This window comes from Drosophila eugracilis, unplaced genomic scaffold, assembly GCF_018153835.1.
Source record: "Drosophila eugracilis isolate 14026-0451.02 unplaced genomic scaffold, ASM1815383v1 contig_367, whole genome shotgun sequence".
In the NCBI taxonomy this organism is placed as follows: Eukaryota; Metazoa; Arthropoda; class Insecta; order Diptera; family Drosophilidae; genus Drosophila; species Drosophila eugracilis.
The window spans coordinates 3,615,234-3,640,776 of NW_024573224.1; the positions used below are offsets into that span (position 1 = coordinate 3,615,234).

At 41.2% G+C, this 25,543-nt stretch overlaps 12 protein-coding genes across 12 annotated transcripts; 9 read left to right on the forward strand and 3 right to left on the reverse strand.

The window, feature by feature from the left end:
* Positions 1 to 39: 39 nt before the first annotated feature.
* On the forward strand, positions 40 to 616 carry LOC108113754 (peptidyl-prolyl cis-trans isomerase NIMA-interacting 4). Its single transcript, XM_017224448.2, has 2 exons — positions 40 to 213; positions 268 to 616. The coding sequence occupies exons 1-2, from the start codon at positions 138 to 140 to the stop codon at positions 582 to 584; spliced, it is 393 nt and encodes a 130-aa protein (XP_017079937.2). The 5' UTR covers positions 40 to 137; the 3' UTR covers positions 585 to 616.
* On the reverse strand, positions 589 to 3,048 carry LOC108113751 (probable glutamine--tRNA ligase). The gene has a single exon (XM_017224446.2). The coding sequence runs from the start codon at positions 2,998 to 3,000 to the stop codon at positions 667 to 669; it is 2,334 nt and encodes a 777-aa protein (XP_017079935.1). The 5' UTR covers positions 3,001 to 3,048; the 3' UTR covers positions 589 to 666.
* Positions 3,049 to 3,258: 210 nt separating this feature from the next.
* On the forward strand, positions 3,259 to 5,219 carry LOC108113753 (serine/threonine-protein kinase RIO2). The gene is made up of 4 exons (XM_017224447.2): positions 3,259 to 3,552; positions 3,608 to 3,986; positions 4,043 to 4,234; positions 4,292 to 5,219. The coding sequence occupies exons 1-4, from the start codon at positions 3,345 to 3,347 to the stop codon at positions 5,127 to 5,129; spliced, it is 1,617 nt and encodes a 538-aa protein (XP_017079936.2). The 5' UTR covers positions 3,259 to 3,344; the 3' UTR covers positions 5,130 to 5,219.
* An 897-nt stretch (positions 5,220 to 6,116) lies between these two features.
* LOC108113684 lies at positions 6,117 to 7,508 on the forward strand. Its single transcript, XM_017224361.2, has 2 exons — positions 6,117 to 7,209; positions 7,261 to 7,508. The coding sequence occupies exons 1-2, from the start codon at positions 6,153 to 6,155 to the stop codon at positions 7,455 to 7,457; spliced, it is 1,254 nt and encodes a 417-aa protein (XP_017079850.1). The 5' UTR covers positions 6,117 to 6,152; the 3' UTR covers positions 7,458 to 7,508.
* A 272-nt stretch (positions 7,509 to 7,780) lies between these two features.
* On the forward strand, positions 7,781 to 9,195 carry LOC108113797. The gene is made up of 2 exons (XM_017224503.2): positions 7,781 to 8,887; positions 8,951 to 9,195. Exons 1-2 carry the CDS (start codon positions 7,831 to 7,833, stop codon positions 9,145 to 9,147), a joined length of 1,254 nt encoding a protein of 417 aa, XP_017079992.1. The 5' UTR covers positions 7,781 to 7,830; the 3' UTR covers positions 9,148 to 9,195.
* Positions 9,196 to 9,282: 87 nt separating this feature from the next.
* On the forward strand, positions 9,283 to 10,780 carry LOC108113796. The gene is made up of 2 exons (XM_041818743.1): positions 9,283 to 10,487; positions 10,539 to 10,780. Exons 1-2 carry the CDS (start codon positions 9,410 to 9,412, stop codon positions 10,733 to 10,735), a joined length of 1,275 nt encoding a protein of 424 aa, XP_041674677.1. The 5' UTR covers positions 9,283 to 9,409; the 3' UTR covers positions 10,736 to 10,780.
* A 779-nt stretch (positions 10,781 to 11,559) lies between these two features.
* On the forward strand, positions 11,560 to 13,202 carry LOC108113795. The gene is given in 3 exon segments (XM_041818745.1): positions 11,560 to 11,988; positions 11,990 to 12,935; positions 12,999 to 13,202. Coding segments are annotated over 3 exon segments (1,245 nt in total). The 5' UTR covers positions 11,560 to 11,886; the 3' UTR covers positions 13,196 to 13,202.
* A 276-nt stretch (positions 13,203 to 13,478) lies between these two features.
* Positions 13,479 to 14,877, forward strand: LOC108113794. The gene is made up of 2 exons (XM_017224502.2): positions 13,479 to 14,589; positions 14,646 to 14,877. Exons 1-2 carry the CDS (start codon positions 13,479 to 13,481, stop codon positions 14,840 to 14,842), a joined length of 1,308 nt encoding a protein of 435 aa, XP_017079991.2. The 3' UTR covers positions 14,843 to 14,877.
* Positions 14,878 to 15,482: 605 nt separating this feature from the next.
* Positions 15,483 to 16,885, forward strand: LOC108113809. The gene is made up of 2 exons (XM_017224518.2): positions 15,483 to 16,567; positions 16,627 to 16,885. Exons 1-2 carry the CDS (start codon positions 15,502 to 15,504, stop codon positions 16,821 to 16,823), a joined length of 1,263 nt encoding a protein of 420 aa, XP_017080007.1. The 5' UTR covers positions 15,483 to 15,501; the 3' UTR covers positions 16,824 to 16,885.
* A 661-nt stretch (positions 16,886 to 17,546) lies between these two features.
* On the reverse strand, positions 17,547 to 18,972 carry LOC108113681. The gene is made up of 2 exons (XM_017224358.2): positions 17,897 to 18,972; positions 17,547 to 17,837 (listed from the first exon to the last, which is right to left on the reverse strand). Exons 1-2 carry the CDS (start codon positions 18,963 to 18,965, stop codon positions 17,638 to 17,640), a joined length of 1,269 nt encoding a protein of 422 aa, XP_017079847.1. The 5' UTR covers positions 18,966 to 18,972; the 3' UTR covers positions 17,547 to 17,637.
* A 1,066-nt stretch (positions 18,973 to 20,038) lies between these two features.
* Positions 20,039 to 21,475, reverse strand: LOC108113683. The gene is made up of 2 exons (XM_017224360.2): positions 20,424 to 21,475; positions 20,039 to 20,364 (listed from the first exon to the last, which is right to left on the reverse strand). Exons 1-2 carry the CDS (start codon positions 21,457 to 21,459, stop codon positions 20,159 to 20,161), a joined length of 1,242 nt encoding a protein of 413 aa, XP_017079849.1. The 5' UTR covers positions 21,460 to 21,475; the 3' UTR covers positions 20,039 to 20,158.
* A 2,094-nt stretch (positions 21,476 to 23,569) lies between these two features.
* On the forward strand, positions 23,570 to 25,117 carry LOC108113814. Its single transcript, XM_017224522.2, has 2 exons — positions 23,570 to 24,711; positions 24,778 to 25,117. Exons 1-2 carry the CDS (start codon positions 23,595 to 23,597, stop codon positions 24,975 to 24,977), a joined length of 1,317 nt encoding a protein of 438 aa, XP_017080011.2. The 5' UTR covers positions 23,570 to 23,594; the 3' UTR covers positions 24,978 to 25,117.
* The last annotated feature ends 426 nt before the right edge of the window (positions 25,118 to 25,543 follow it).

Below are 25,543 nucleotides of genomic sequence, written 5' to 3' on the forward strand. Positions count from 1 at the left end.
TACACAGTATGTACAAAATAGCTAGATTAATCATGACTAGATTTTTAGAGCATCTCTGTCCTTCCCCATGTGGCAGCTCTAGCCGTACTTATTGTTTAAATGGAACTCACTTATAATTTATAAAATATTTAAAGAAAATGCCACCGAAAAAGGACGCAAAGGGAGGAAAAGATGGGGGGAAAGGTGGCAAAAAGCCAGCTGCTGAGGACAAGTGTAAGTACATAGAAAAACCGAAAGTATTAAATTAACTTAATCCCATCTGTGCAGCTGCCGGCAAAGAGAAAAAAGGAGGTAATGCCGTAAAGGTACGGCACATCCTTTGCGAAAAGCAAGGCAAGATCACAGAGGCAATGGAAAAGCTCAAGGCCGGTCAAAAGTTCCCTGAGGTGGCGGCTGCTTACAGCGAGGACAAGGCGCGACAGGGCGGCGATCTCGGTTGGCAAATCCGCGGAGCAATGGTGGGTCCCTTTCAAGACGCCGCTTTTGCACTGCCAATCTCCACCGTCAACAACCCCGTTTACACAGATCCCCCAATTAAAACCAAGTTCGGCTATCACATCATTATGGTGGAGGGAAAGAAATGAGAGGTGATTTTATAAATCGAATTTTAATGTGATACGGAGTTTGTTTCTTTTATCTGTGGGTCCTGGCAGTCCGGTACGCTAATCACTTTTTGCCCGCATCCTCTTTGAGGCCCACTGTGCGGTTGAAAACTAAATGGTTCGTGGTGGTGTCTGGGTCCACGGAGAAAAAGCCGATCCTCTCGAACTGGAACTTGTCGTACACCTTAGCCTTGTTGAGCGCCTGATCTGCAAATGCCACCACCACCGAAATGGACTGTTCGCTTATATCGCTTAGGAAGCCCCCGGGCACCTCGTTTGGATCCTCGGGATTCTTGTGCTTAAAGAGTTGCTCATAGAGGCGAACCTCTAGTTGAATCGGCTGCGATACCCACTGGACAAAGGCCTTTGGCTTCTCGGCCTGATCTGCAGACTGGCTAGTGCAGATAAGTTCCACCACTTCACCCGTCGACGGATTCTTCACAACCTCTTCTACGGTGATGACGAGACCTGCGTGGCGTAGACCGACGGATTGTTTCGGCGCCAGACGGCGGTACCCCTTCTCGGGCTCAAGCTTGAAGTCTCCTTGCTCGATATAGATCACCTTGTCCAGGGTAATCTTGTGCGATCCCAGTTGTGGGTTCTGGGGAAAATCAGGTACATCCAGTTGGAGGGGGGACGAGTGCGGGAAATTCTTGATGGTAACTTTGAGTGGTTCTAAAACAACCAAGCGGCGTGGAGCTGTGATATTGAGCACATCTCTCACTGCTGCCTCTAGCATCGCGGGATCCACGGCTATCTGAGCTCCAGTGACGCCCATCTGGGCGCAGAAGTTGTTAATAGCCTCAGCTGGGAAACCACGCCTTTTCAGGGCCGTAAGAGTGAATAGCCTCGGATCGTCCCAGTCGTGAACAATTTGCTCCGTGATCAGCTTGGCAATTTTACGCTTCGAAACGAGAGCGTAGTTCATGTTCAGCCTGCCGTATTCCCATTGCACCGGACAATAGATACCCAGGGCGTTGCACAGCCAGTAGTACGATGACCGTCTCGATTGAAACTCCTTGGTGCACAGAGAGTGGGTGATGTCCTCAAGGGAGTCGCAAAGACAATGGGTATAATCATAAGTGGGGTAAATGCACCAGTCGGACCCCGTGCGGTGGTGAGAAATAAACTTGATGCGATATGCCACTGGGTCCATCTTGCCCTCTTCCAAGGTCACCTTCATACGTAGCGTGGCCGCTCCCTCGTCGATCTTTCCGCGCTTCATGTCTTCGAACAACCGTAGGGACTCTTCAATGGGACGCTCCCTCCAAGGACTCGGTTTTGGGTTGAACCCTTTAAGCTCCTCCGCTTTCTGGTGGCACACGTAGGCTAATCCCTTGTTGATTAGGACCACAGCCCACTCGTACAGCTGCTGGAAGTTGTCCGAGGAGTAGGTGATCTTGTATGGTTTGTAACCCAGCCACTCCACCATCTCCTTGATGGCCAAGAAGAATTTCTCCTCCTCTTTCTCTGGGTTGGTGTCGTCATAGCGCAGATAACAGACTCCATCGTGAGCAGCCGCGTAACCAAAGTTTATGTTAATAGCCTTGGCATGACCGATATGCAGAATGCCATTTGGTTCCGGTGGGAACCGGGTGTGAACTTTTCCTGCAGTCCTAGCCAAATGCTCCTTGAGAAGACGCTCCGTGTTTTCGGTGACTACATAGCCATCGGCCTTAAAATTCTCTCCTGGAGCGTGGAAGTGAACCTTGGTCTTCATTAGCTCGGCAATTGTAGTAGCCCCATCAGACGCTGCTTCAGTGGCTTGAGAGTTAGCAGTTGCTTCAGGCTTGGGCTTTGCTGCTTTTGGCTTATCACTTGCCTTGGAAGGCTTAAGATCCGCCTCAGTCTTGGGACCCAACAGATCGAAGATCTCTACATCAATAGCAGCCTTCACGGACTTTGCATCCGCCCATTTAAGCTCGCTCCGGACGTCCTGCAGAATTTTAAATGAGTTGAAGTGGTAGCGCTGCTCCAGTAAGGATTCCTTGTAGTTGGCCTTGATCTTTGCCTGCACAGTGCGCTCGATCTGCTCCGGAGTGACTACTACTCCCACGCCGCACTCTTTTTCCAGCGCCTGGATATCGATATTGGCCTTCAGGTTTTGACCACACTTCAGAACGTATTCCAGTGCGGCATCCACGCGCTGCGTGTTGTCTAGTTTGCGCTCCACGATGTAACGTACCAGAAGAGGCAGTTGCTCTGCGGTCTGTGGCTTCAGCTTGGTGGCCATGTGGTAGATCAACATGCCGGTGCCATCAGACAGGGAAGCGCTCCCCGCCACCTCCAATGCTAATTGGAGGTTCTTAGTCACGTTTGCATTTTTCAAAGTCTCCTTCGCCTTCTGCTCGCTCATACCGAGCCCCTGGAATTGGGCAATCAGATCCTCTCCAGCCATGTCCTCGCGTTTTATCTCTTTCTGATGACGATGTGCAAGCCAGTGTGCCCGTGCTAAGCCAGAAATAAAACACCAGTTGCATCCAATGGTACACTTTAAAAAACTGAAGCCCAGTTTTGATTGTAAAATAACTTTTTTCAATTCTGGTTTGTTAGAGAAACACAAAATACACAATCATAGCTATTTTAAAAGATTATCAGTTCTTTCAAAGTGTCAATGAATTATCCGCCTTTAAAACGTACAATTTGGTGGGAAAGTGCTTTAACCATCTGGTTACACTGGCCTGCACGTGTACAACGAAAACATTGATAAATGCGTTGTTAAACAGACTAAATCAATAAAAAATGGGTAAATTAAACGTCACAGTGCTACGGTATCTCACCAAGGAAGACTTTCGAGTACTTACTGCGATCGAGATGGGCATGAAGAACCACGAGCTGGTCCCTGGGCCTTTGGCCGCTGCCATTGCGAACCTGAAGACGGGTGGAGTTCACAAGCTACTTAAGGAGCTGTGTAAGCACAAGCTGCTGGCCTACGAGCGGGGAAAAAAGTGTAAGTATGACTTCAGATTGAATACCTTCAGCCTATAAATTTATTTGGCCCACAGATGATGGCTACCGCTTGACTAACACGGGTTACGATTACCTCGCTCTAAAATCTCTCACCTTGCGGGGATCGGTCAGTTCCTTTGGCAACCAGATTGGTATTGGTAAAGAGTCCAATATTTATGTAGTGGCAGACGAGGAGGGTACTGCCATTTGCCTGAAACTTCACCGATTGGGTCGAACTTGCTTCAGGAACGTAAAGGCTAAGCGAGACTACCACGGTCGCCGGCACAAGGCCTCCTGGCTGTATTTATCTCGCATATCGGCTACCCGTGAGTTTGCCTACATGTCTGCACTTTTTGATCGTGGATTTCCGGTTCCCAAACCCATTGATTTCAATCGTCACTGCGTTTTAATGGATCTCGTTAAGGGCTGGCCCATGTAAGATGCTTATTTTTAGTTGATTTGATAGTTGTTTAATAATATCCTTTTAATAGGACCCAAGTTCACGAGCTGCTGGATGCCCCGCAGGTCTATGATGATCTCATGAACCTAATTGTCCGTCTGGGAAATTCTGGGGTAATACATGGCGATTTTAATGAGTTTAACTTAATGGTAACGGACGAAGGCAAGCCAATACTGATTGATTTTCCCCAGATGATGTCTACCTCTCATGAGAATGCTGAATTGTATGCATATACAGATGTATTTATTTTAATAGAAATTAATACCCAATTTTGTTACAGCTTCTTTGAACGCGATGTTAACTGTGTGCGTGAAATGTTTCGTCGCAAATTTGGTTACGAAAGCGAGGACTATCCCAAGTTCAGCGATTTGGTGCGCGAGGATGACTTGGACGCCGAGGTGCATTGTACGGGCTATGGCTTTACAAAGGAGATGGAGCAGGATCTTCTTGAGGAGTACGGCATGGTGGAGCATGCTGATGAGGATGACGAGGAAGATGAATTCGAAGCAGAGGAGGAACCTCCAACTTTAGTCACTGCGGCGGCTGAAGAGATTGATGAGTGTCGACGACAGGTGGAAAACGAGGTGATTTACAGTGAGGCCAAGCCAACACAAAAGACAGATGATGCAGTGCGTCGGTACATTGAATCGTGTACGAAATATCTAGGTAATCTGACTGTGGGTCCAGAAGTTCCCGATCAGACACTGCCTAAGAAATTGGAAGTACCCCATTCGGTTGAAACTCCAGAAGTTATATCAGTTGAAGTGAAAGATCCAATTGCCCAAGCTGTAACAGAGGATGACAGATCTATCAGTTCCAATGATTTGGATACGGATGAGGTGCCCGAACTTGTTGGCTTGGATCCCAACTCACGCATGTATCGTCTAAAAATGGTCGAGCAAATGTTAAATGATGCCAGAAGTCAGCGATCTTACTCCACCACAACCAGCACAATAGCTCCGTCCGTGATCACCGATCGAATACGCAAGAACATGGACATCAAGGAGAAGCGGGAACAGCGTAAGAAGTGTGTGGCGAAGGGAGAAGCCAGTGCTGTGCATCGTCATCGCAAAGAAAACAAGGATGTGGTGAAAGAATACGCCGGATGGGATTTCTAGTTCAGGTTCGACCTATAATTTAAATAGGTCACTATTTCTTACTCTTCATAGTGATATGTACATTTTAAATAAAAAATTTTGAACCAGAAACAATAATTTCTTACTCCATTTGTTACTTAATTTTTTAAAAATTTGGCCTTTTCTCTCCCTAGTAAATTCTCTCTTAGTTACTCATTTCTGTTAAGCGTGACTAGATACGTTAGCCCATAAAATGTTAAGGTGAGTGTTTCTTATCTAGTTTAATCCCTAGTTAAACAGATGTCGCCATTATTCGGGCGTGCAGTGCTTATCGTGAGTGAGCAAACTGGAACTGGTTGGTACTAAAAAATTCACTACTTAGTTATGTTATAATTTAGTTCACAGACTTTATAGCCATGAAGTACAAAACTAAATAAGTTAAGAGAAAAAGATTTTTGATTGTCATTCCGTAGGATTGATTCAATTAAGATAGATATAGGTGATTATTGTGTACCATGACGAAGCAACTCGGCACGAGATGTTCATAATTTTCATGATAAGCCAGATGCCATGATTGTGCATTTCTTATTAATATATTCATTATTTTAAATAAATGTAGACTATTAAAACCTCACTAAGGCAGTGTTGCTTGAATTAAGATTTCTGAAGGTCAAGATTGCAGCAATCTCTAGATTTTCCATTCCAACTTTTACAACGTCTGGAAGATTTGTATAACTTAATAAAACGCAAACGCTTATCGGGTTTATCTGGTATAAATACATTGTATGTATCTGCATTGCCACAAAGTTTCTGCCACTAGTGTTTGTTAGTCTTATATGAAAATCGTACTTTTAAATATAATAAGAGATTTTAGATGTGCGATGGATTCTAAAAAGTTTAGTTGAAACAAATAGAGGTAATTAACTAGTAGTCTCGACAGTTTTATTGAAGGCGATAACTTAGTGCGATTTATAAATCCGCCACTAAAGATGATAGTATTCTATCTGGGATTCTAGATAAAAGGCGTTATTTTACAAACTGCAGAGCTAACGTTAAGAGCAAATAATGTCAGAGAAAAATAGCTCCGAGAGTCCTGAATGGCTCACCGAGGATTACGTGGAGAAAAAGTTAAGAAGATATTTCAAGAACGACTCTCTCCAGTTGAAAAAACTGAAGTCTGAGCCGGCGACAGCCAAGGGCGATAATTATGCCAGCGTTATGACCCGCATCAATGTGGAGTACACTACAAGAGTTTCAAAGGATTCGAAGGCTGCCACGTTCCTGATTAAGACAACATTCCCGGGCAAAGACCCGGCGGCGGATTTGCTGGCCGATTATGGAATTTACACAAGAGAAATGGACATCTACGAGCACGTTCTGCCCCATCTGGGAACAATGGTAAGGAACGAGCTCGGAGATTCCCGTAAGATGTTCGCAGGTACAGTAAATGTAGACCGCGAGCGAGACTGCATCATTTTTGAAGATTTATCGCTGGAGCAGTACAAAGTCGCTTGTCGGTTAAAAAAACTAGACTTGGAGCACACTCATTTAGTTCTGGAGAGGCTGGCCAGTTTCCATGCTGCTGGAGCAGTTCTCGCCGAAAGGAAACCTGGAGTCTTTGAAAAAAACTACGATCGGGGATTTTTTAACAAACATGTGCGGGGATATGAACCAATTATGAAGAATCTTCTACAGGCTTTATCCCGCTCCCTAGAACTGAGTCCCAGTCTGAAAGAAAAATATCAGGCAAAGATAGATCGCTTAGTCGATAATGTAATGGATTACGGCGAGGGATCTACGTCTCCTAATCCTGGTGACTTTTTAACTCTAGCCCATGGAGATCTTTGGACAACAAACGTTATGTTTCAATACGATGGAGAGGGTCACCCGACCAATGCCATTTTAATTGATTTCCAGTTCAGCGTTTGGAACTCTCCGGCCATTGATCTGCACTACTTCTTCTCCACTTCGATACAAGATAATCTTCGTTTAAAAAATCAGACTGAGCTGGTTCAGTATTATTACTACAAGTTGGTTGAATCCTTAAAAAAGCTGAAGTATTCACGCCGAATCCCAAGTTTATTTGAGTTTCACTTACAGTTTCAGGCTAGGGCCTTTTATGGTAAGTACGAAAAAAATCATTTAAAATGTGTTTTAATAAGAACTCTTTTAGCCGTGTTCTCTTCATTAATCTTCGAGCCCTGTATGCAGTACACCGGAAAAGAGGAGGCCTCCATTGCACAAGGTTTATCCGCTTCCGAGAGTGGAATCCGTTTCAGAGATTCAGTCTATGAGGCGGATGCTATCAGAAAAAAAATGGTTTCAACACTGCCATTTCTTGATAAGTTGGGCTTGCTAGATGAATTGTAAAGTTTTATCCATTACCACAAAGTTTAAGTTAATAAAAAATATTAAAACTGATGTTCTTAATATATTTTGTATAATTAACTTTATTTTCTAGAAACATTTAATAAAACTGATAGCATTGAGAAATTTTTAAATCAAACGTGCTCTACGCTAACTGAACAATAGTTGCTATTGTACCAGTACTACTTGTGCAAGCACTATGTAACATAGCTCTAGATAAGTAATCGTGAATTTGCTCTCGGCTATCTTTTCAATTGCTGGCAATTAAGGAGCTTAGGCTCACGAGATACGCTAGTGTCTTTTTTTATTGTCAAACATCTCGTCCGTATATAAAAGCATTGCACTTCTGATGGAAATTTAGTAGAGTCTCAACATAATGTCTGCGAAAACGTCACATAAGGCGCCCGCGTGGCTGACAGAGGAATACGTTGAGAAAAGGTTAAGAGTCTACTTTAAGAATGAAACCTTGAATGTGGATAAACTAGAGATTAAGCCGGCGATAGCAAGTGGAGAAAACTATGCTAGTGTGATGACCCGCATCTATGTGGACTACACCACGAGTGACTCAAAGCATAAACAGGCAGTAACTTTTTTAGTGAAAACCACCTTTGCTGACAAAGATCCGGCGTCCCATATACTGTTCAATTACGGAATCTACACGAGAGAAATTGACATATACGAAAGGATCCTGCCCCGTTTGGCAGATATAGTCAAGAATGAGCTGCATGATTCGCGGAAGCTGTTTGCAGCTACCGTGAATGTAGATCGTGAAAGGGACTCTATTATATTCGAGGATCTTTCGCTGGAGAAGTACAAGGTGGCCTGCAGGATAAAGAAATTGGATTTGGAGCACGTCCATCTGGTTCTCGAGAAACTGGCTGATTTTCATGCCGCTGGAGCAGCTCTAGCTGAAAGGCAACCTGGTATCTTTGAGAAGAACTATGATCGAGGATTCTTTAACAAACATGTTCGGAGTTACGAACCCATCATGAAGAATATTCTGATAGCGTTGTCTCATACCCTAGAGTTGAATCCGGATCTTAAAGAGCGTTACAAAACAAAGATTGACCGTCTAATTGATAACGTAATGGACTACGGCGAGCGCTCGACATCTCTTAGTCCCGGGGACTTTGTGACCCTGGCTCATGGAGATATTTGGACTACCAATGTTATGTTCCAGTACGATGACCAAGGACATCCGATAAATGCTATTCTTATTGACTTCCAGTTCAGCGTTTGGAACTCTCCGGCCATAGACCTGCACTACTTCTTTTCGACCTCTATTCATGAAAATCTTCGTCTGCAGCATCAGACGGAATTGGTCCAATTTTACTACTATAAACTTGCAGAGGCCTTGAAAAAGGTAAAATACTTGGGTAAAGTTCCTAGTTTATTTGAGTTCCAGCATCAGTTCCGGTCCAAAGCTTTTTATGGTAAGATCTCGTGAAAATCACATAATTAGCTTATATCACGTTCTAACTTTTCAAATTCTTCAGCTGTATTTGCATCTCTCATTTTTGAGCCTACCATGGTGTATAATGGCAAGGAGGAGCTATCCATGCAAACGTTTATAACCAGCGATGAAAAATGTGAACGGTTAAGAGACGCAGTTTACCAGACGGAGGAAAACCAAAAGAAATTGCGCCTGTCTTTGCCTTTCTTTGATCAATTGGGACTGTTAGACGAAATGTAAAAAAAAATCCAAAAAAAATATGCTAAATAAACTAGAATTTTAAGACTTAAATCAAATCACATGCCCTAAAGTCTTACGTAATTTATGGTATATCTCAAATGAATTTAATTGTTAGATAGTAGGATTGATAGATTAGAATGACAGATTGGTAGATAGGACTAGAATAATAAAAATGTACTTATCATTTGTAATCGAGTAATTGAAGGGCTATAAAAGCCAACTACAACCAATCAAAAAAACGCAGTTAACAAAGGCCCACCCAATGGATAGTATCATGTCTCAGGAGAACAATATTAGACCAAATTTGACACCTGTTTGGCTAACTCCGGATTATGTAGAGGAAAAATTGTGTTTATACTTCAAGGATGGCTCCTTTAACCTGGAGAATCTGGACATTAAGCCGGCACTTGGGAATGGGGAGAACTACTCCAGTGTGATAACACGGATCAATGTGGAGTACACCACAAGGGTTTCACAGGATTCGCAGACTGCCACGTTCCTGATTAAGACAACATTCCCGGGCAAAGACCCGGCGGTCCTCTTGCTGGCTGATTATGGAATTTACACAAGAGAAATGGACATCTACGAGCACGTTCTGCCTTATCTGGGAACAATGGTAAGGAACGAGCTCGGAGATTCCCGTAAGATGTTCGCAGGTACGGTAAATGTAGACCGCGAGCGAGACTGCATCATTTTTGAAGATTTATCGCTGGAGCAGTACAAAGTCGCTTGTCGGTTAAAAAAACTAGACTTGGAGCACACTCATTTAGTTCTGGAGAGGCTGGCCAGTTTCCATGCTGCTGGAGCAGTTCTCGCCGAAAGGAAACCTGGAGTCTTTGAAAAAAACTACGATCGGGGATTTTTTAACAAGCATGTGCGGGGATATGAACCAATTATGAAGAATCTTCTACAGGCTTTATCCCGCTCCCTAGAACTGAGTCCCAGTCTGAAAGAAAAATATCAGGCAAAGATAGATCGCCTAGTCGATAATGTAATGGATTACGGCGAGAGATCTACGTCTCCTAATCCTGGTGACTTTTTAACTCTAGCCCATGGAGATCTTTGGACAACAAACGTTATGTTTCAATACGATGGAGAGGGTCACCCGACCAATGCCATTTTAATTGATTTCCAGTTCAGCGTTTGGAACTCTCCGGCCATTGATCTGCACTACTTCTTCTCCACTTCGATACAAGATAATCTTCGTTTAAAAAATCAGACTGAGCTGGTTCAGTATTATTACTACAAGTTGGTTGAATCCTTAAAAAAGCTGAAGTATTCACGCCGAATCCCAAGTTTATTTGAGTTTCACTTACAGTTTCAGGCTAGGGCCTTTTATGGTAAGTACGAAAAAAATCATTTAAAATGTGTTTTAATAAGAACTCTTTTAGCCGTGTTCTCTTCATTAATCTTCGAGCCCTGTATGCAGTACACCGGAAAAGAGGAGGCCTCCATTGCCCAAGCTTTATCCGCTTCCGAGAGTGGAATCCGTTTCAGAGATTCAGTCTATGAGGCGGATGCTATCAGAATGAATATGGTTTCAACACTGCCATTTCTTGATAAGTTGGGTTTGCTAGATGAATTGTAATGTTAAGTTAATAAAAAATATTAAATCAGATGTTGTTTATCAGAACACGAAGTATTATAATTTTTATTGTTGAGAAAGACGAACTCAAGCCAATGTTAAATTTAAGCTATAAGAAAATCTAATGTTGAAAAGGAAATATAAATAAACAAAAAGAGCAAGACTTAAGTTAAAAAATGAAATAGCATAAATAATCACAGTCCACTAAATCGTTAAAACATAATTGTCCATAAGCAATGTAATATGTAAATCTTATATTAGTTTTGTCGGCCTTTGGCAGAATGTTCAGAAAGAACACACATATATTAATATAAGAGAGATAAGAGCCTGTCTACGTTTAGGCAATAAAATTGAACCTTTAATGTCCTGGACTCTAGCACATGTGTGCATACCTAACTTAACTAGTTACCTAGATCGCTCCTGCGAGTGGTCACCGCATGTTTAAAGATAAGTACGATAGAAGGTTTCCTGCGGCCGGGGATATACCGATCCGCGGGTCTAGAGATAAGGATTTTCAAATCTCATGTTAGCTACCTAAGCTAGGATTTTAAGAAAAAAACTGTTGATCAACTAAGAGTTTTAAGTTGCTTTAGAATAAATACATCGAGGCAGTTCAATATCCAAATTTGTATTACGAGTTCAAATCAAACCAAATTAACTCAGTTCTACAAAGCTCCTAAAAGCGCATGCGCTACAAAGTAACAGTAAAGCGCATGCGAAACTGGATAATCTAAACAAACTAGAAACTGCTGATAAACCCGCCGCTGCTCATCCGTCTTTGCTTTGGCTGCTTGGCCCAACAAAATCAGTACGAAAAATCAACTCAACAGTGTTAGACGCTTGTTTCATTTACAGCCTCTCTAACAGATGTTTTTAATATATTTTGTAAATTTAACTTTGTTTTCTAGAAATGTCTAATACAACTGATAGTTATCATAGAGGAACTCTTAAATCAAACGTGATGTAGCTAACTGAACAATAGGTGTTATTCAGTGATTGTGCCAGTACTACTCGTTCAAAGCAATATGTAACAAAGAGCTGTAAGCTGATAAGTAATCGTGCATTTGCTCTCGGATATCTTTTCAATTCCTGGCATCTCGTCCGTATATAAAAGCATTGCACTTCTGATGGAAATTTAGCAGAGTCTCAACATAATGTCTGCGAAAACGTCACATAAGGCGCCCGCGTGGCTGACAGAGGAATACGTTGAGAAAAGGTTAAGAGTCTACTTTAAGAATGAAACCTTGAATGTGGATAATTAAGCCGGCGATAGCAAGTGGAGAAAACTATGCTAGTGTGATGACCCGCATCTATGTGGACTACACCACGAGTGACTCAAAGCATAAACAGGCAGTAACTTTTTTAGTGAAAACCACCTTTGCTGACAAAGATCCCGTGTCCCATATACTGTTAAACTACGGAATCTACACGAGAGAGATGGACATATACGAAAGGATCCTGCCCCGTTTGGCAGATATAGTCAAGAATGAGCTGCGTGATTCGCGGAAGCTGTTTGCAGCTACTGTGAATGTAGATTGTGAGAGGGACTCCATTGTATTCGAGGATCTTTCGCTGGAGAAGTACAAGGTGGCCTGCAGGGTAAAGAAATTGGATTTGGAACACGTCCATTTGGTTCTCGAGAAACTGGCTAATTTTCATGCCGCTGGAGCAGCTCTAGCTGAAAGGCAACCTGGTATCTTTGAGAAGAACTATGATCGAGGATTCTTTAACAAACATGTTCGGAGTTACGAACCCATCATGAAGAATATTCTGATAGCGTTGTCTCATACCCTAGAGTTGAATCCGGATCTTAAAGAGCGTTACAAAACAAAGATTGACCGTCTAATTGATAACGTAATGGACTACGGCGAGCGCTCGACATCTCTTAGTCCCGGGGACTTTGTGACCCTGGCTCATGGAGATATTTGGACTACCAATGTTATGTTCCAGTACGATGACCAAGGACATCCGATAAATGCTATTCTTATTGACTTCCAGTTCAGCGTTTGGAACTCTCCGGCCATAGACCTGCACTACTTCTTTTCGACCTCTATTCATGAAAATCTTCGTCTGCAGCATCAGACGGAATTGGTCCAATTTTACTACTATAAACTTGCAGAGGCCTTGAAAAAGGTAAAATACTTGGGTAAAGTTCCTAGTTTATTTGAGTTCCAGCATCAGTTCCGGTCCAAAGCTTTTTATGGTAAGATCTCGTGAAAATCACATAATTAGCTTATATCACGTTCTAACTTTTCAAATTCTTCAGCTGTATTTGCATCTCTCATTTTTGAGCCTACCATGGTGTATAATGGCAAGGAGGAGCTATCCATACAGAACTTTATGAGCAACGATGAAAAATGTGAACGGTTAAGAGACGCAGTTTACCAGACGGAGGAAAACCAAAAGAAATTGCGCCTGTCTTTGCCTTTCTTTGATCAATTGGGACTGTTAGACGATATGTAAAAAAAAAAATCCAAAAAAAATATGCTAAATAAACTCGAATTTTAATCCTTAAATCAAATCACATGCCCTAAAGTCTTACGTACGTATTTTTCACACAGATAGGTAGATAGGTACATTCCAAGTAGTGTGAAATAATTTATAGTATATCTCAAATGAATTTAATTGTTAGATAGTAGGATTGATAGATAAGAATGACAGATTGGTAGATAGGACTAGAATAATAAAAATGTACTTATCATTTGTAATCGAGTAATTGAAGGGCTATAAAAGCCAACTACAACCAATGAAAAAAACGCAGTTACCAAAGGCCCACCCGATGGATAGTATCATGTCTCAGGAGAACAATATTAGACCAAATTTGACACCTGCTTGGCTAACTCCGGATTATGTAGAGGAAAAGCTGTGTTTATACTTCAAGGATGACTCCCTTAACCTGGAGAATCTGGACATTAAGCCGGCACTTGGTAATGGGGAGAACTATGCCAGTGTGATGACGCGGATCAATGTGGAGTACACTATGAAGAACACAAACAGAAAGGAATCAACTAGATTTCTGGTTAAGACAACTTTCGCCGACAGAGATCCAGCCGCGAAGGTGCTTATGGATTATGGAGTATACACAAGGGAAATGGACATGTATGAGCAGATTCTGCCCAAACTAGCAGATCTTGTGAGGAACGAGCTCGGTGACTCCCGGAAACTGTTTGCATGCACTGTGAATGTTGATCGTAAACGTGATTCCATTATGTTTGAAGATCTTTCGCTGGACAGGTATAGAGTTGCCGATCGCCTAAAGAAGTTGGATCTGGAGCACACATATTTGGTGCTCGAGAAACTGGCCAATTTCCATGCAGCCGGAGCAGCCTTAGCCGAGCGTCAGCAGGGAATCTTCGCCAAGAATTTTGATCGTGGATTCTTCAATCAACACACTCGGGGCTACGAGCCTATAATGAGGAATCTACTGATGGCTCTATCACGTTCCCTAGAACTGGAACCGGTGTTGCGTGAGCGTTACCAGGCAAAGATCGATCGCCTGGTCGACAACGTAATGGATTACGGCGAACGATCGACGTCTATTGTTCCTGGGGACTTTGTGACCCTGGCTCATGGAGATCTTTGGACCACAAATGTTATGTTTCAATACGATGACGAAGGTCATCCCACAAACGCCATTTTTATTGACTTCCAGTTTAGTGCGTGGAATTCTCCGGCCATCGATCTTCATTATTTCTTTTCCACAGCTTTGCAGGAAAATATCCGCTTAAAGAATCAGCCGGAGTTTATTCAGTTTTATTACTATAGACTTAAGGATGCTTTGAAAGCAGTAAACTATTCAGGACAGGTTCCGAGTTTGTTCGCCTTTCATCAGCAGTTTCGGAACAGAGCTTTCTATGGTGTGTAGACTCTACTTATAATGTTGAACATGTATTTTAATATTCTCATCTTTCAGCTGCATTTGCATCCCTGATCTTCGAGCCTTCGATGTCGTACAATGGCAAGGAAGAGGCGTCCATGGAGCAGATTATGTCATCCTCGGAAAAGGGAATGCGGTTCAAAGATGACCTTTATCAGTCGGAGGAAATCAGAAAAAAAATGCATTTCACATTGCCGTTCCTTGACCAGCTGGGACTTCTAGACATTATGTAAAATACAAAAATAAAGTTCATAATTAAATCAGTTAACATATGTTAATTTAGTAATATTGTGGAAATTTTAGTTTAAAATGCGGGAAAGTATACATTTTGGATGATTGTTTAATATTCTCTTATATTCTCTTGTATACGTAAGATTAACTTTTATTAAAAGTAAATTATTAACATGGGTAGTCTCGGTAGACAGTTGTTAATTGTAAATATTTGTAGGGTTGGGACATACGAACATCACTAATCCCGTATAAAATAGTTTTCTATTATAGTATTTATAGTATTGACATTGACATTAGAAATTAACGATAAGGGGAAATTCCTGAAAAACGGTTTAAAATCACCGATAATTGAATACCTTACACAGTGCGTTATATATATATATATCTGATCAATAATATTTAAAAGGAAAAGTGTTCAAAAGTGGTGCGCTTATCAGTCAGGAAACATAGGCATTTGAGATTTCAGGAGAATACTTAAATACATTGTAAAAAACGTGACCATTCGGCTAGACTCGAAAATTATTCAATTGTTGTTTGTCCATGACAACGCTATTCGCCACGAGATACTATACCTATTATGTATACCTGGCATGGCTATAAAAGTGGTGCACCTCCATACGAGAGCTCTCAGAAATAAAATACCCGAGTTGCAGTTTAGATCATGTCCAAGAAAGATAATCACAAAGTTCACCCGACGCCTGATTGGCTCACCTCGGACTATCTCCAGGAGAAACTGGGCATCTACTTGAAAAATAGTTCCCTGAAGCTGGAGAAACTGCACGCCAAGCCAGCCATTGCCAACGGAGAAAACTATACTAGTGTGATAATCCGCATCAATGTGGAATACACCACGAAGGAGACCAAGGATAAGCAAGCCCTAACATTTCTAGTCAAGAACACATTCGCGGACCGCGAACCTGCTGGCGATGTGCTTATCAATTATGGTGTCTACACTCGAGAAATGGATGTATACGAGAACATCTTGCCTCAACTGGCGTATATACTTAGAAATGAGCTGAAGGATCCAAGAAAGTTTTTTGCAGCCACCATAAATGTGGATCGGGAGCGAGATTCGATTATTTTTGAGGACATGTCGTTGGATCATTACAAGGTTGTCTGTCGCCGCACAAAAGTGGACCTGGAGCATACACATCTGTTGCTGGAAAAGCTAGCCAGTTTTCATGCAGCTGCATCAGTTCTTGCTGAACGTCGTCCGGGGATCTATGCGAAGAACTATGATCGCGGATTTTTCAACAAATACACTCGTGCCTACGGACCAATCATGATCAATCTTCTGGAGGCTCTTTCCCGCTCTCTTAGCTCCGATCAGGAGTTGGGACCGCGTTACAAGGCCAAAATAGATCGGCTTGTTGAACGGCTAATGGATTATGGCGAGAAATCAACGACGAATAATCCCGGTGACTTTTTAACCCTAACTCATGGAGATCTGTGGACCACCAACTTTATGTTTAAATACGACGAAAAAGATCATCCTATAAATGCGATATTCATCGACTTTCAGTTCTGCCTTTGGAATTCCCCGGCCATTGATCTGCACTACTTCTTCGCCACCTCGCTGCAGGATCATCTTCGTTTCGACCATCAGACGGAATTGGTTCAGTTTTATTACTATAAGTTAGTGGACGCCTTGAAGAAATTGAAATATTCTGGTCGGATACCCAGCCTGTTCGATTTCCAACTGCAGTTCCGCTCGAGAGGATTTTATGGTGAGTATTATTCTTTACTGATCTGTAAATTACTTACTTTAAATCCTATATATCCACAGCTGTCTTCTGTTCTCTGCTTTTTGAGCCAGTCATGCAGTACGAGGGCAAAGAGCATGCATCTATTGAGCAGATCCTTTCCGATTCCGAGAGTGGTATGCGATTCAAGGACTCTGTTTATGAGTCAGAAGCCGTTAAAAAGAAACTTAGTATAACACTACGTTTTCTGGATCAGTTCGGATTGCTAGATGATATGTGATAAAAATGTGAATAGTTAAAGCAAATAAAACTGTTAGTTCTAGTGCAAAGTATTTAAACAAATTCCGCCGTTTCTAATTGCAAGCGAATTTTCTTGGAAATTAGTTATCAGTAGTCTACGAGTGTCAACTGATAATAATAATTGCAATAGCTGCGATTATTTAGGCCATAACTGACCTTTTCATATCATAAACACTGTTCTTGACTGATAGCAAAGGGTTTTCTTGATTACGACAAGATAGTGCTAACCCCCTGACAAACAAGTCGTTCACACGACAGTAAAAATTACAGATAACAGTTACAAGCTCTTGAATCGTGGTGAAATAGAAATGAGGCAGCTACGTAAAATGATTAACATAAGGTGTCTTAGCAAATACAATAAAATGCATTCTATATTATATTCTATATTATATGTTATACTAATGAAAACAAACCTTCTCTTTATTATATAGATTAAGTAAAAGCTGAAAGGCACTTAACAGTGTTGACAATGAAAATTTCACTTTGTTTGTTGTCAATTTATTATTTTAAATAAAGTAGATTGTATAAGTAGAAGACTAAGTTTATTTGTAGTGCTTTAATTATCTCTCATACGCACCGTTGCCACTGTTTATCTGGATTTTTCATAAGCTAGTTTATGATATAGTCACTATAAAATAGTGAGAAGAGTAAACCCATTTAAATATAGTTTTTTTTTATTTTAGACAAATAAAATACATTACTATTTGATGTTCAAAATTAAAACTTTATTTTATATATATATTCTATTTATTGTAAAGATAAAAAGAGAATCACTCATAAAGGATTAGTCCCGTTCAGTCGGTTACATCTAGTAGACCGCTTCGATCGAAGCGTGGCAGCATGTGCTTGAGATTATCCTGCAATCTCTTATTGGTGTACAAAACTTTTCGGAAGTTACGACCTCGTTCGTCATCCTTCATCAGGGCATTGAAGTCGGCATCGGCGGTCTGGTCGTTAGTCAATATGGCCTGGCAGACCAGGGATACTGTGACGGCTATTTAAAAAGATAAATTTATTAAATTGTTAAATTAACAAACTAACTTATAAGCTTACCGAAGAATCTACCCTTTTCCAGCTGCAAGATAAACTGCCTCAACGTGGGAGTGTAGCCACCAAAGTTGAGATCCTTAAGCGTTTCCACGAGTACTGAGTGATAGTACTGAATCAGTTCATCCTGTTGCTCAAAACGAATGGCGCTCTGTACTGATGTGTTAAAGAAATAATGAAGATCCACTGCCGGCGAGGACCAGCTGCAGAACTGGAAGTCGATCAGGGTCATGTCCAGGGGCTTCTTGTCCTCTCCATAGCGCAACATCACATTGTTTACCCAGTAATCACCGTGCACCAAGGTGTTGAACTCACCAGGCTGAGGATCGTAGACTCTTTCGGTGTACTCCATTACACGCTTCTGCAGCTCCTTCAACTTCTTTGCATAGTGCTCACCCAGTTCTGGACATTCACGGGCAAAATCCGACGCTACGCCCACCATATTCACAAAGAAGGGCGCAAAGCCTCGAGTGTGGCGATTGAAGATGCCATGATCGAATTTGGTCAGAACTTCGGGTTGACGTTCGTTCAAAACAGCTGCAGCGGCATGCATTTTGGCCAGCTTACGGAGTGCTAAACGGGTGTGTTCCAGATCAAAGCCAATGAGTCGATCGGCTAGGACATAGTTGGACACACCGAGATCTTCAAAGATTATAGCCTCGTGCTCATAGTCAACATGCAAAGTTTCAGCGAAGAGTTTTTCAGGCTGGCTAGTCTTGGTGATGAGGGACGTCAACTGGGGAAGGATTTTCTCGTACATTCGCATTTCAGTGGTGCTGACCTGGTACTGGGAGAATATGCCAGAGGCAAAGGCATCGTTTTCGTACGTGGTCTTCACAATATAGTACTCAGTCTCAGGGCTTTTAGCACCGCTTTTCAAGTACAAAATCTTCACACGTGTCATTACACTGGCATAATTATCACCTTTGGCAGTGGCGGGCTTAATTTCAAGATCTGTGATCTTCAGGCCCTGATCCTTTTTTAGATCCTTCAACAGTCGTTCCAGATACGGCTCATCCAGCCAAACTGGCGCCGGATGAAAGTCGGTAGCGTCTTCTTTACCCTGCTCTACCATGTTGATGCTCAACTTGAATTCTGGATCGCTGGACTGTGCCGGAGGCTCCATTTATAGGCAGGCAGAAGGCACAATCTCGACGACGACAGATCCCACATTATGGTAGCCGTAAAGCAAGCCGACTCAGACAATTACGTAGATGCTAGACCCGTACATTTCGATTCCTACGTTAGAGATTCGCGAGTATCCAAAAGCTGACTAGATAAAGGCAGAGCTCAGAGAGCGACACTCGGGCGGATGAGATAACACCGCCCATCGGTGCACGCTTCTATATATGATGTAAGTGTGCCTTGCCGTAATTTAACGCAAAAGTTGCTGACGTGGCGTTTAAAGATCGCTCTCGTTCCCGCCGTCAAAGTAATCTGCCTTCCAACCCATAAATCCATCTACCCATTAGCATAGTTAAGCCCATACAAACGTGAATAGATTTGAGTGGGTTTCGCTTGTTGGGGGTTATTTATACATAAACAATTGCTTGTTTGTTTATTGTGAGCTTAATATTTCACAAGGATTTTCGCCACGGAATGAACCAGAAGTATAAACAATTAAAATCATTTTCAAGTGCTTTTCCTGATAGTCAGCAAAGAATAAAGGATTTACATTGCATACTTTTAGGTGTTATCGATAACAGCACTCCTGAAATACATAGAAAGAGGGGACTTTTTAATGTGAGTTCTTAATCTTATCTGTGAAAAATCGGATTATTTTCAACTAATTATAATATTTGGATTTTAAGAGACTTATATTGCAAACTTTTGGGCATAGGACTGTCTCATTTGAAACTTCTGTGACACACCCTTTTTTTGGGAAAAATATATTTTAGTTTTGTGACTAAAATCTTAATAAAATTAAAAATTTTAACGCCTACAAAACATATTAAAGTCTTAAAAAAATGTTTTTTAATTGTAAGTCAAATTGTGGAATGATGCTTTTATCAGGAAGATGACTTATCATTGCATATGAGTGATATTATATTTCGAAAACCTATCTAAGAAGTACGAAACATTTAGTTCTTAAACTTTTTGTGCTATTAAGAAGCAGATGAGACTTCAAGGACGATCAAGAGCTCATAATTAAATTAAAAAAAATTTATTTATTTTTCTATATTTGAATAGAAGATTTTCTTAAATAATTAATCTAAAATCAAACTTATATAACGTGGAAGCTTATTAAAAAACATTTATCTTAATTCCTCAACAGGTCTGATTCACTTCCAGCAGTCCCTTTCTATCGAAGAATGGTACCATTGAGTGGAGATTTTGCTGAACAGTGGGGTTGTTATATAATCGGTTCTTGAACCGAATGCCACGCTCGTCATCGTTCATCAAGGCATTAAAACAGGCATCCGTGGGATCCTGGCTGATCATCACAGGCTGTACCACTACTGTCGAATGCATAGCTTTAAAAAAAAACAATTATTAAGATATAATTTTAAGGAAAAATATGAGAAAAACTCACCGAAAAATCGCTTCTGTTCCACCTGCAACTTGAATTGATGTAGGCTGGGAATGGGATTCTGACGATAGTCAAGCTTTCTTAATGTTTCACTGAAAATGTTATGGTAGAACTGGAAGAGCCCACTCTGTTGATCACGACGCAGTGGCTCCTTCAGGGACGTATTGAACAGATGATGGAGATCGATGCAGGGAGAACCCCAAAAAGAATACTGGAAGTCAATGAGCAGCACGTCGAGAGGTCTTCCCGTGTTTGGATCGTACTTGAACATCACATTGTTGGTCCACACATCTCCATGGGCGAGGACATTTACTTGACCCGGGGTGGGTTCAAAGCATTCCTTGCCAATGTCCATGTAGTGAGGAGCCAAGGCGAATAATTTCTCACTATAATGAGCTAACTTGGGTACCTTGCTCATCCAGCGGGCCGCTGCCAAAAGGCCGCCCACAAAGTAGCCACTATAGGCATTGGTATACCGATTGAAGAAACCCCGATCGTAGCCCTCAAGGCTGCCCTTTTGTCTCTCATTTAAAACTGCTGAAGCGGCATGAAGTTTGGCCAACTTCCTCAGGATGAGATGGGTGTGCTCCTCGTTGAGGCGACGCACTCGATCAGCCATTACATAACCAGCAACGGAAAGATCTTCGAAGATAATGGCCATGCGTTCGCGATCCACAAAAATAGCGGTGGGAAAAATCTTTTCCGTATCTCCGATGTCGTTGAGCAGCTCCCTTAGTTTGGGCAGCACCTCCTGGTAGATAGTCATTTCCCTGTTGTAAATATCATAAGGCGCCATCAGCTCCTGGGTCAACTCATCGTCATCAATCTCCGTCTTTACAATCAAGTTCTGCATTTGCTTCTCCTGATTGGAAAGTGTGAAATGCACCCGAGCTCGGGTCAGAACTCCTCCATAATTCTCTCCAGGTCCCAGGGCGGGATTTATTTGCAGCTCAGTTATGGTTAGTCCATCATCCTTGTAGTGGGAGCGTAGGGCATGCTCAATATAGTGGTGGGTTAGCCACTCGGGTGCTGCTGCCATCCTGTTTAGTTGATATAGTTTTTCACACTGAACAATGAGCACCGAGCAAAGCTCGGCTGCTTTTATACTTAAGCTAAATGACGTACATTTATCACAGTGCACTTAACATCGCACTCGGAAAAATAATTTGTAGAAACAGAAAATATATATGAAATATCTTAGCTAAATATTAAATCATGCAGATTCACTTCGTTTTTACTTTCAACCAATTTTTGTTTTAATTTACTTTCATTCGGTGGATTTCTTATTATCTTTAACTAAATAGCTCATAAAAAATGCACTATTTTATTCTCAAAGTGTATTTGATTCTGTGCTCCTATCTGCCATTTTTTGCTCTTGACGTTTTCTTCTGCCGACTTCAGTTGACGTTATTAGCCTAAATGCCAGGGCAAACAATTGCACCTATAGCCTTAGCTGTTTGCCTTGAGGATTATCTCCGTTTGGCAACAGGTCTCAAATATGCGTATCGTGTGCCAAGAATCGTGCCATTGCCCAACACTACGGCTCAAGCAGATATATTTTTGGATTTATGTGCCGGGAACAGACGTCCACCGTACACATAGAAGTGAGATACCCCAAATCCCAGGAAAAGTACCACTTCGCTTGGGGCTCATGGGAAGTCCGTAAGATTAAGGCCCACTTTGCTATTCCGTTTTAATTTTTTGCTTGACTTATCACGCGAATGCCCATTCATCATCATAATTTAGCAATCGACTGCTCTCATTGCCTTACGTAAGCCTTTTTAATGGGCAATTCTTACACGTTCCGTTTAAGATGACATTTTATCACCGGGCTGCAGAATTGCATTGTGTCAACAAGTTCTATGATATATCAGTTGCCTGTTTGCCCAGACTCCCTTAGTAACTGTTTCAATATTTAACCAGACGTTTGTATATAGTTGGTAAAATTTATTTAATTTTATATGATTAATATACGGATTAAAATATGTTTTCTACAAGAAAGTACTTACAAAGTCGTTAAATACTTTATAAACATTTTTGATATTAAAAATAAAGCTCGAAGAAAATGCTTACTTGGTTTATGTTTGACGTATAACTAATTAAAATTATCATTCATTTGGCTAATGAGTGACTTTTACAAACTATGAGTAAAACTTTTATTATTAAGCTATAAACCATTGAGAAAATAGTTTAAATACTCATATTTACCTAGACAAAGTAAACATAATTTGTCAAGGAAATACCGACAAAGTAAGCTATGTTATAAAAAACCATTTAAATAATGTTCCTCAAATAGATAATTCTGTATTTTGTATGTAAATATCAAACCTTTTTTCAAAAAGTTTTCGAAATAATTTCAACTTAAAAGGCAAATCAGGGGAAAACGATGGAAACAGTAGAAATATTATCATATTTGGATATTCTTTAAACAAGAAAATGTAGATTTGATTTCAAAAATTGGATACTTTATGTCTTTCTAAAAATTATCTTCAGTTTATTTTAAAAGATAGCAGTCGAGAAATATAGTTTATATGAGATAAATATTTAAACATTTTTATATATTTTTTTTTAATTCTAAGATTTGTAAATCTTTTGTAAAAAGGTTTATCATTTATTATATATCATCTTGAAATTGTATATTTTTCGTATATTCCCAAGTTTTTTGTAGCGTCTGACGTTAGCATTTTGAGAAATCACTCGCATTTGGAATGATAAGGCTGGGAATCGTTTAGCATTTGTGAGCTGGGGTAATTACCAAACAAAACACTTGTGCAGCCCTAAACCCACAGCAAGTGCTATAAAGATCAACTGGCTTGCCTTTGGCAAACTCAAACAATTCGCAATTAGGCAGTAGCCACGGCGTGAGAGGTGAGACCTATTTTCCCGGTTACTGGACTGTGGAGGCACGGGGCGGATGCCAAAATGGGTTCTGGTGCTGGGGATGGGGCATCCAATAAAAAGTGTAATCTGCGCACTTTCACAGCTACAAATTCACGGATTTTATGGTTATTTTAATCACAATTTTGACGGCAGGCCCTCAGATATACACAGTTGCATATCTGAGAGCCGGAATACGTTTACACCTCGTCTAAAATTTTGCCATAAAAGCGTCTGGACTCTGAGTTTTCGGCACAATTTCGTTCATAGCTCTCACTGTAAAAGATCACTTTCAATATGTCGGTTTCGGATCTGATTGGTGCCCTTGATGCCATTCCCAAGCTAACAGTTTCTGAGTCTCCTGCGGCTCCAAGTTCTGTTTTCTTGGATGCTCCTGAATGGCTAACAGAGAGCTATTTGCAGGATGCCCTGCGAAAATACTACAAGGATCAAAGGATCCGGATCAACTGGGTTAAGGTGAATCCTGCCCTGGGCAAAGGTGAAAACTACGGTGGAGTTCTGACCCGGGTGAAGGCACAGTTCACCCGCAGCGATGGCAGTTCCCAACTTGGCCACTACATAGTGAAGTCCACATTTGAAGGCAATGAATTTGCACAGAATGCCATGGCGCCCTACGACATCTTCAATCGGGAGATGACTATCTATGAGCAGGTTTTGCCCAAGCAGAAGACTCTCCTCCTGGAAATTGGCGATACTGAGCAAATCTTCGCCGAAACCATGGCCGTTGACATTGATAATTCAGCACTGATTTTCGAAGATCTGAATGCACGTGGCTTTGTAATGCCGGATCGTTTGATCGGCTTGGATCTTAAGCTGGCCAAAATTGTGCTTAGAAAGCTGGCCAAGATGCATGCCACTTCGGCTGTCCTCAATGAACGCGAGAATCACAATCTGGAGAGCTATGATCGGGGATTCTTCAACCGGTACACCGATAACTATGAAAATGCATTCGTTGGTATGTTCCAGGCAGCCACTCGTCGTGTGGCCCAGTGGCCAGGATATGAGAAGTACGCTGAGAAGATGGAGGCACTGGTGCCCATTTACATGGAATTAGGAAAACGTATCTTTGACATCACACCGGGACACATTAATGTCTTGGCCCATGGAGATCTGTGGACCAACAATGTGCTTGTGAAATACGATAAGGAATCCGGAGAGCCATTGGATGTCGTCATTATTGACTTTCAATACACAGCCTGGGGATCGCCGGCTCTGGATCTTTTCTATTTTCTGAACACTTCGCTGGAGTTCGACCTGCATCAGAACCATCAGGAGCATCTGATTGCCTACTATTTCGGATTTTTCACGGATACTTTAAGGAAGTTGCAGTACCAGGCCTCCATTCCCAGCCTTCACCAATTCCACCAGCAATTGCAGCAAAAGAAGTTCTATGGTGAGTTAAGAGTCTTAAAATGATATAGTCAGGAAACTAATCATAATTGCTTATCATAACTTCCAGCTGCTCACACATCTATCTCGGTGTTCCCAATTCAGCGAAACGTAGAGACCGCCGATGCAGATTTCAATGCCCTGATGGAGAACAATCAGCGGGCCACCAACTTCAAGAATGCCTGCTATGTCAATCCGATTTCTCAAAGGATTCTAAGGGAACTTCTTCCAGGTTTCGAGGCAGAGGGATTGCTTGATGTGGATCAGTGAGGAGTAATGACCTTTATTATATTATATATAGACAAATTACATAGTTTAGTTAATTTAGGTATGTATATGCAATATATTGTAAATATCCATTATACGCGGTACAACTTATACAATAAATATAGAAAATAATAAAAAGTTAATCGGTATAAAGAAAAGTGTTGTTAACCTGAAAGTAATATGTCGTCACTTAATTGAATGGCTCATTCTATTTGTGTTCTAATCAGTTTGATAGGGATACCGGCAGTAGGTAAAAACTTTAATAATCAAAACGATTCCTTAAGTGTATCTATTGATTGCAAAACTAAGGTTTTGGTATAAATTTGTTGCTGAAGTACACACCTTTTGTGCATGTAAGACTATCAAGTGGTTTGCTTTCCTTAAGTAATAATATTTTTTTAATTTTCAAGTAAAGAAATTTATTTAAATGTATTCCTAAAGATAAAACCATTAATAATTTCGTTTTTTGTTGGCAAAAGAGCTTTATAAGTTTACATGATGAAATGAAATAAGCTTGGGAAAAGCATTTTGAAAGCTGAATCATTTTGCTTCAAATTGGCCAAGCCCGT

Coding starts and splice junctions, on each gene's coding strand:
- LOC108113754 (XM_017224448.2), top strand. CDS start 138: ATGCCACCGAAAAAGGACGCAAAGGGAGGAAAAGATGGGGGGAAAGGT. Junction 214..267: donor GCCAGCTGCTGAGGACAAGT/GTAAGTACATAG, acceptor CCATCTGTGCAG/CTGCCGGCAAAGAGAAAAAA.
- LOC108113751 (XM_017224446.2), bottom strand. CDS start 3,000: ATGGCTGGAGAGGATCTGATTGCCCAATTCCAGGGGCTCGGTATGAGC.
- LOC108113753 (XM_017224447.2), top strand. CDS start 3,345: ATGGGTAAATTAAACGTCACAGTGCTACGGTATCTCACCAAGGAAGAC. Junction 3,553..3,607: donor CTACGAGCGGGGAAAAAAGT/GTAAGTATGACT, acceptor TTTGGCCCACAG/ATGATGGCTACCGCTTGACT. Junction 3,987..4,042: donor CTCGTTAAGGGCTGGCCCAT/GTAAGATGCTTA, acceptor TCCTTTTAATAG/GACCCAAGTTCACGAGCTGC.
- LOC108113684 (XM_017224361.2), top strand. CDS start 6,153: ATGTCAGAGAAAAATAGCTCCGAGAGTCCTGAATGGCTCACCGAGGAT. Junction 7,210..7,260: donor TCAGGCTAGGGCCTTTTATG/GTAAGTACGAAA, acceptor GAACTCTTTTAG/CCGTGTTCTCTTCATTAATC.
- LOC108113797 (XM_017224503.2), top strand. CDS start 7,831: ATGTCTGCGAAAACGTCACATAAGGCGCCCGCGTGGCTGACAGAGGAA. Junction 8,888..8,950: donor CCGGTCCAAAGCTTTTTATG/GTAAGATCTCGT, acceptor CAAATTCTTCAG/CTGTATTTGCATCTCTCATT.
- LOC108113796 (XM_041818743.1), top strand. CDS start 9,410: ATGGATAGTATCATGTCTCAGGAGAACAATATTAGACCAAATTTGACA. Junction 10,488..10,538: donor TCAGGCTAGGGCCTTTTATG/GTAAGTACGAAA, acceptor GAACTCTTTTAG/CCGTGTTCTCTTCATTAATC.
- LOC108113794 (XM_017224502.2), top strand. CDS start 13,479: ATGAAAAAAACGCAGTTACCAAAGGCCCACCCGATGGATAGTATCATG. Junction 14,590..14,645: donor TCGGAACAGAGCTTTCTATG/GTGTGTAGACTC, acceptor CTCATCTTTCAG/CTGCATTTGCATCCCTGATC.
- LOC108113809 (XM_017224518.2), top strand. CDS start 15,502: ATGTCCAAGAAAGATAATCACAAAGTTCACCCGACGCCTGATTGGCTC. Junction 16,568..16,626: donor CCGCTCGAGAGGATTTTATG/GTGAGTATTATT, acceptor ATATATCCACAG/CTGTCTTCTGTTCTCTGCTT.
- LOC108113681 (XM_017224358.2), bottom strand. CDS start 18,965: ATGGTAGAGCAGGGTAAAGAAGACGCTACCGACTTTCATCCGGCGCCA. Junction 17,838..17,896: donor GGAAAAGGGTAGATTCTTCG/GTAAGCTTATAA, acceptor CTTTTTAAATAG/CCGTCACAGTATCCCTGGTC.
- LOC108113683 (XM_017224360.2), bottom strand. CDS start 21,459: ATGGCAGCAGCACCCGAGTGGCTAACCCACCACTATATTGAGCATGCC. Junction 20,365..20,423: donor GGAACAGAAGCGATTTTTCG/GTGAGTTTTTCT, acceptor TTTTTTTTAAAG/CTATGCATTCGACAGTAGTG.
- LOC108113814 (XM_017224522.2), top strand. CDS start 23,595: ATGTCGGTTTCGGATCTGATTGGTGCCCTTGATGCCATTCCCAAGCTA. Junction 24,712..24,777: donor GCAGCAAAAGAAGTTCTATG/GTGAGTTAAGAG, acceptor CATAACTTCCAG/CTGCTCACACATCTATCTCG.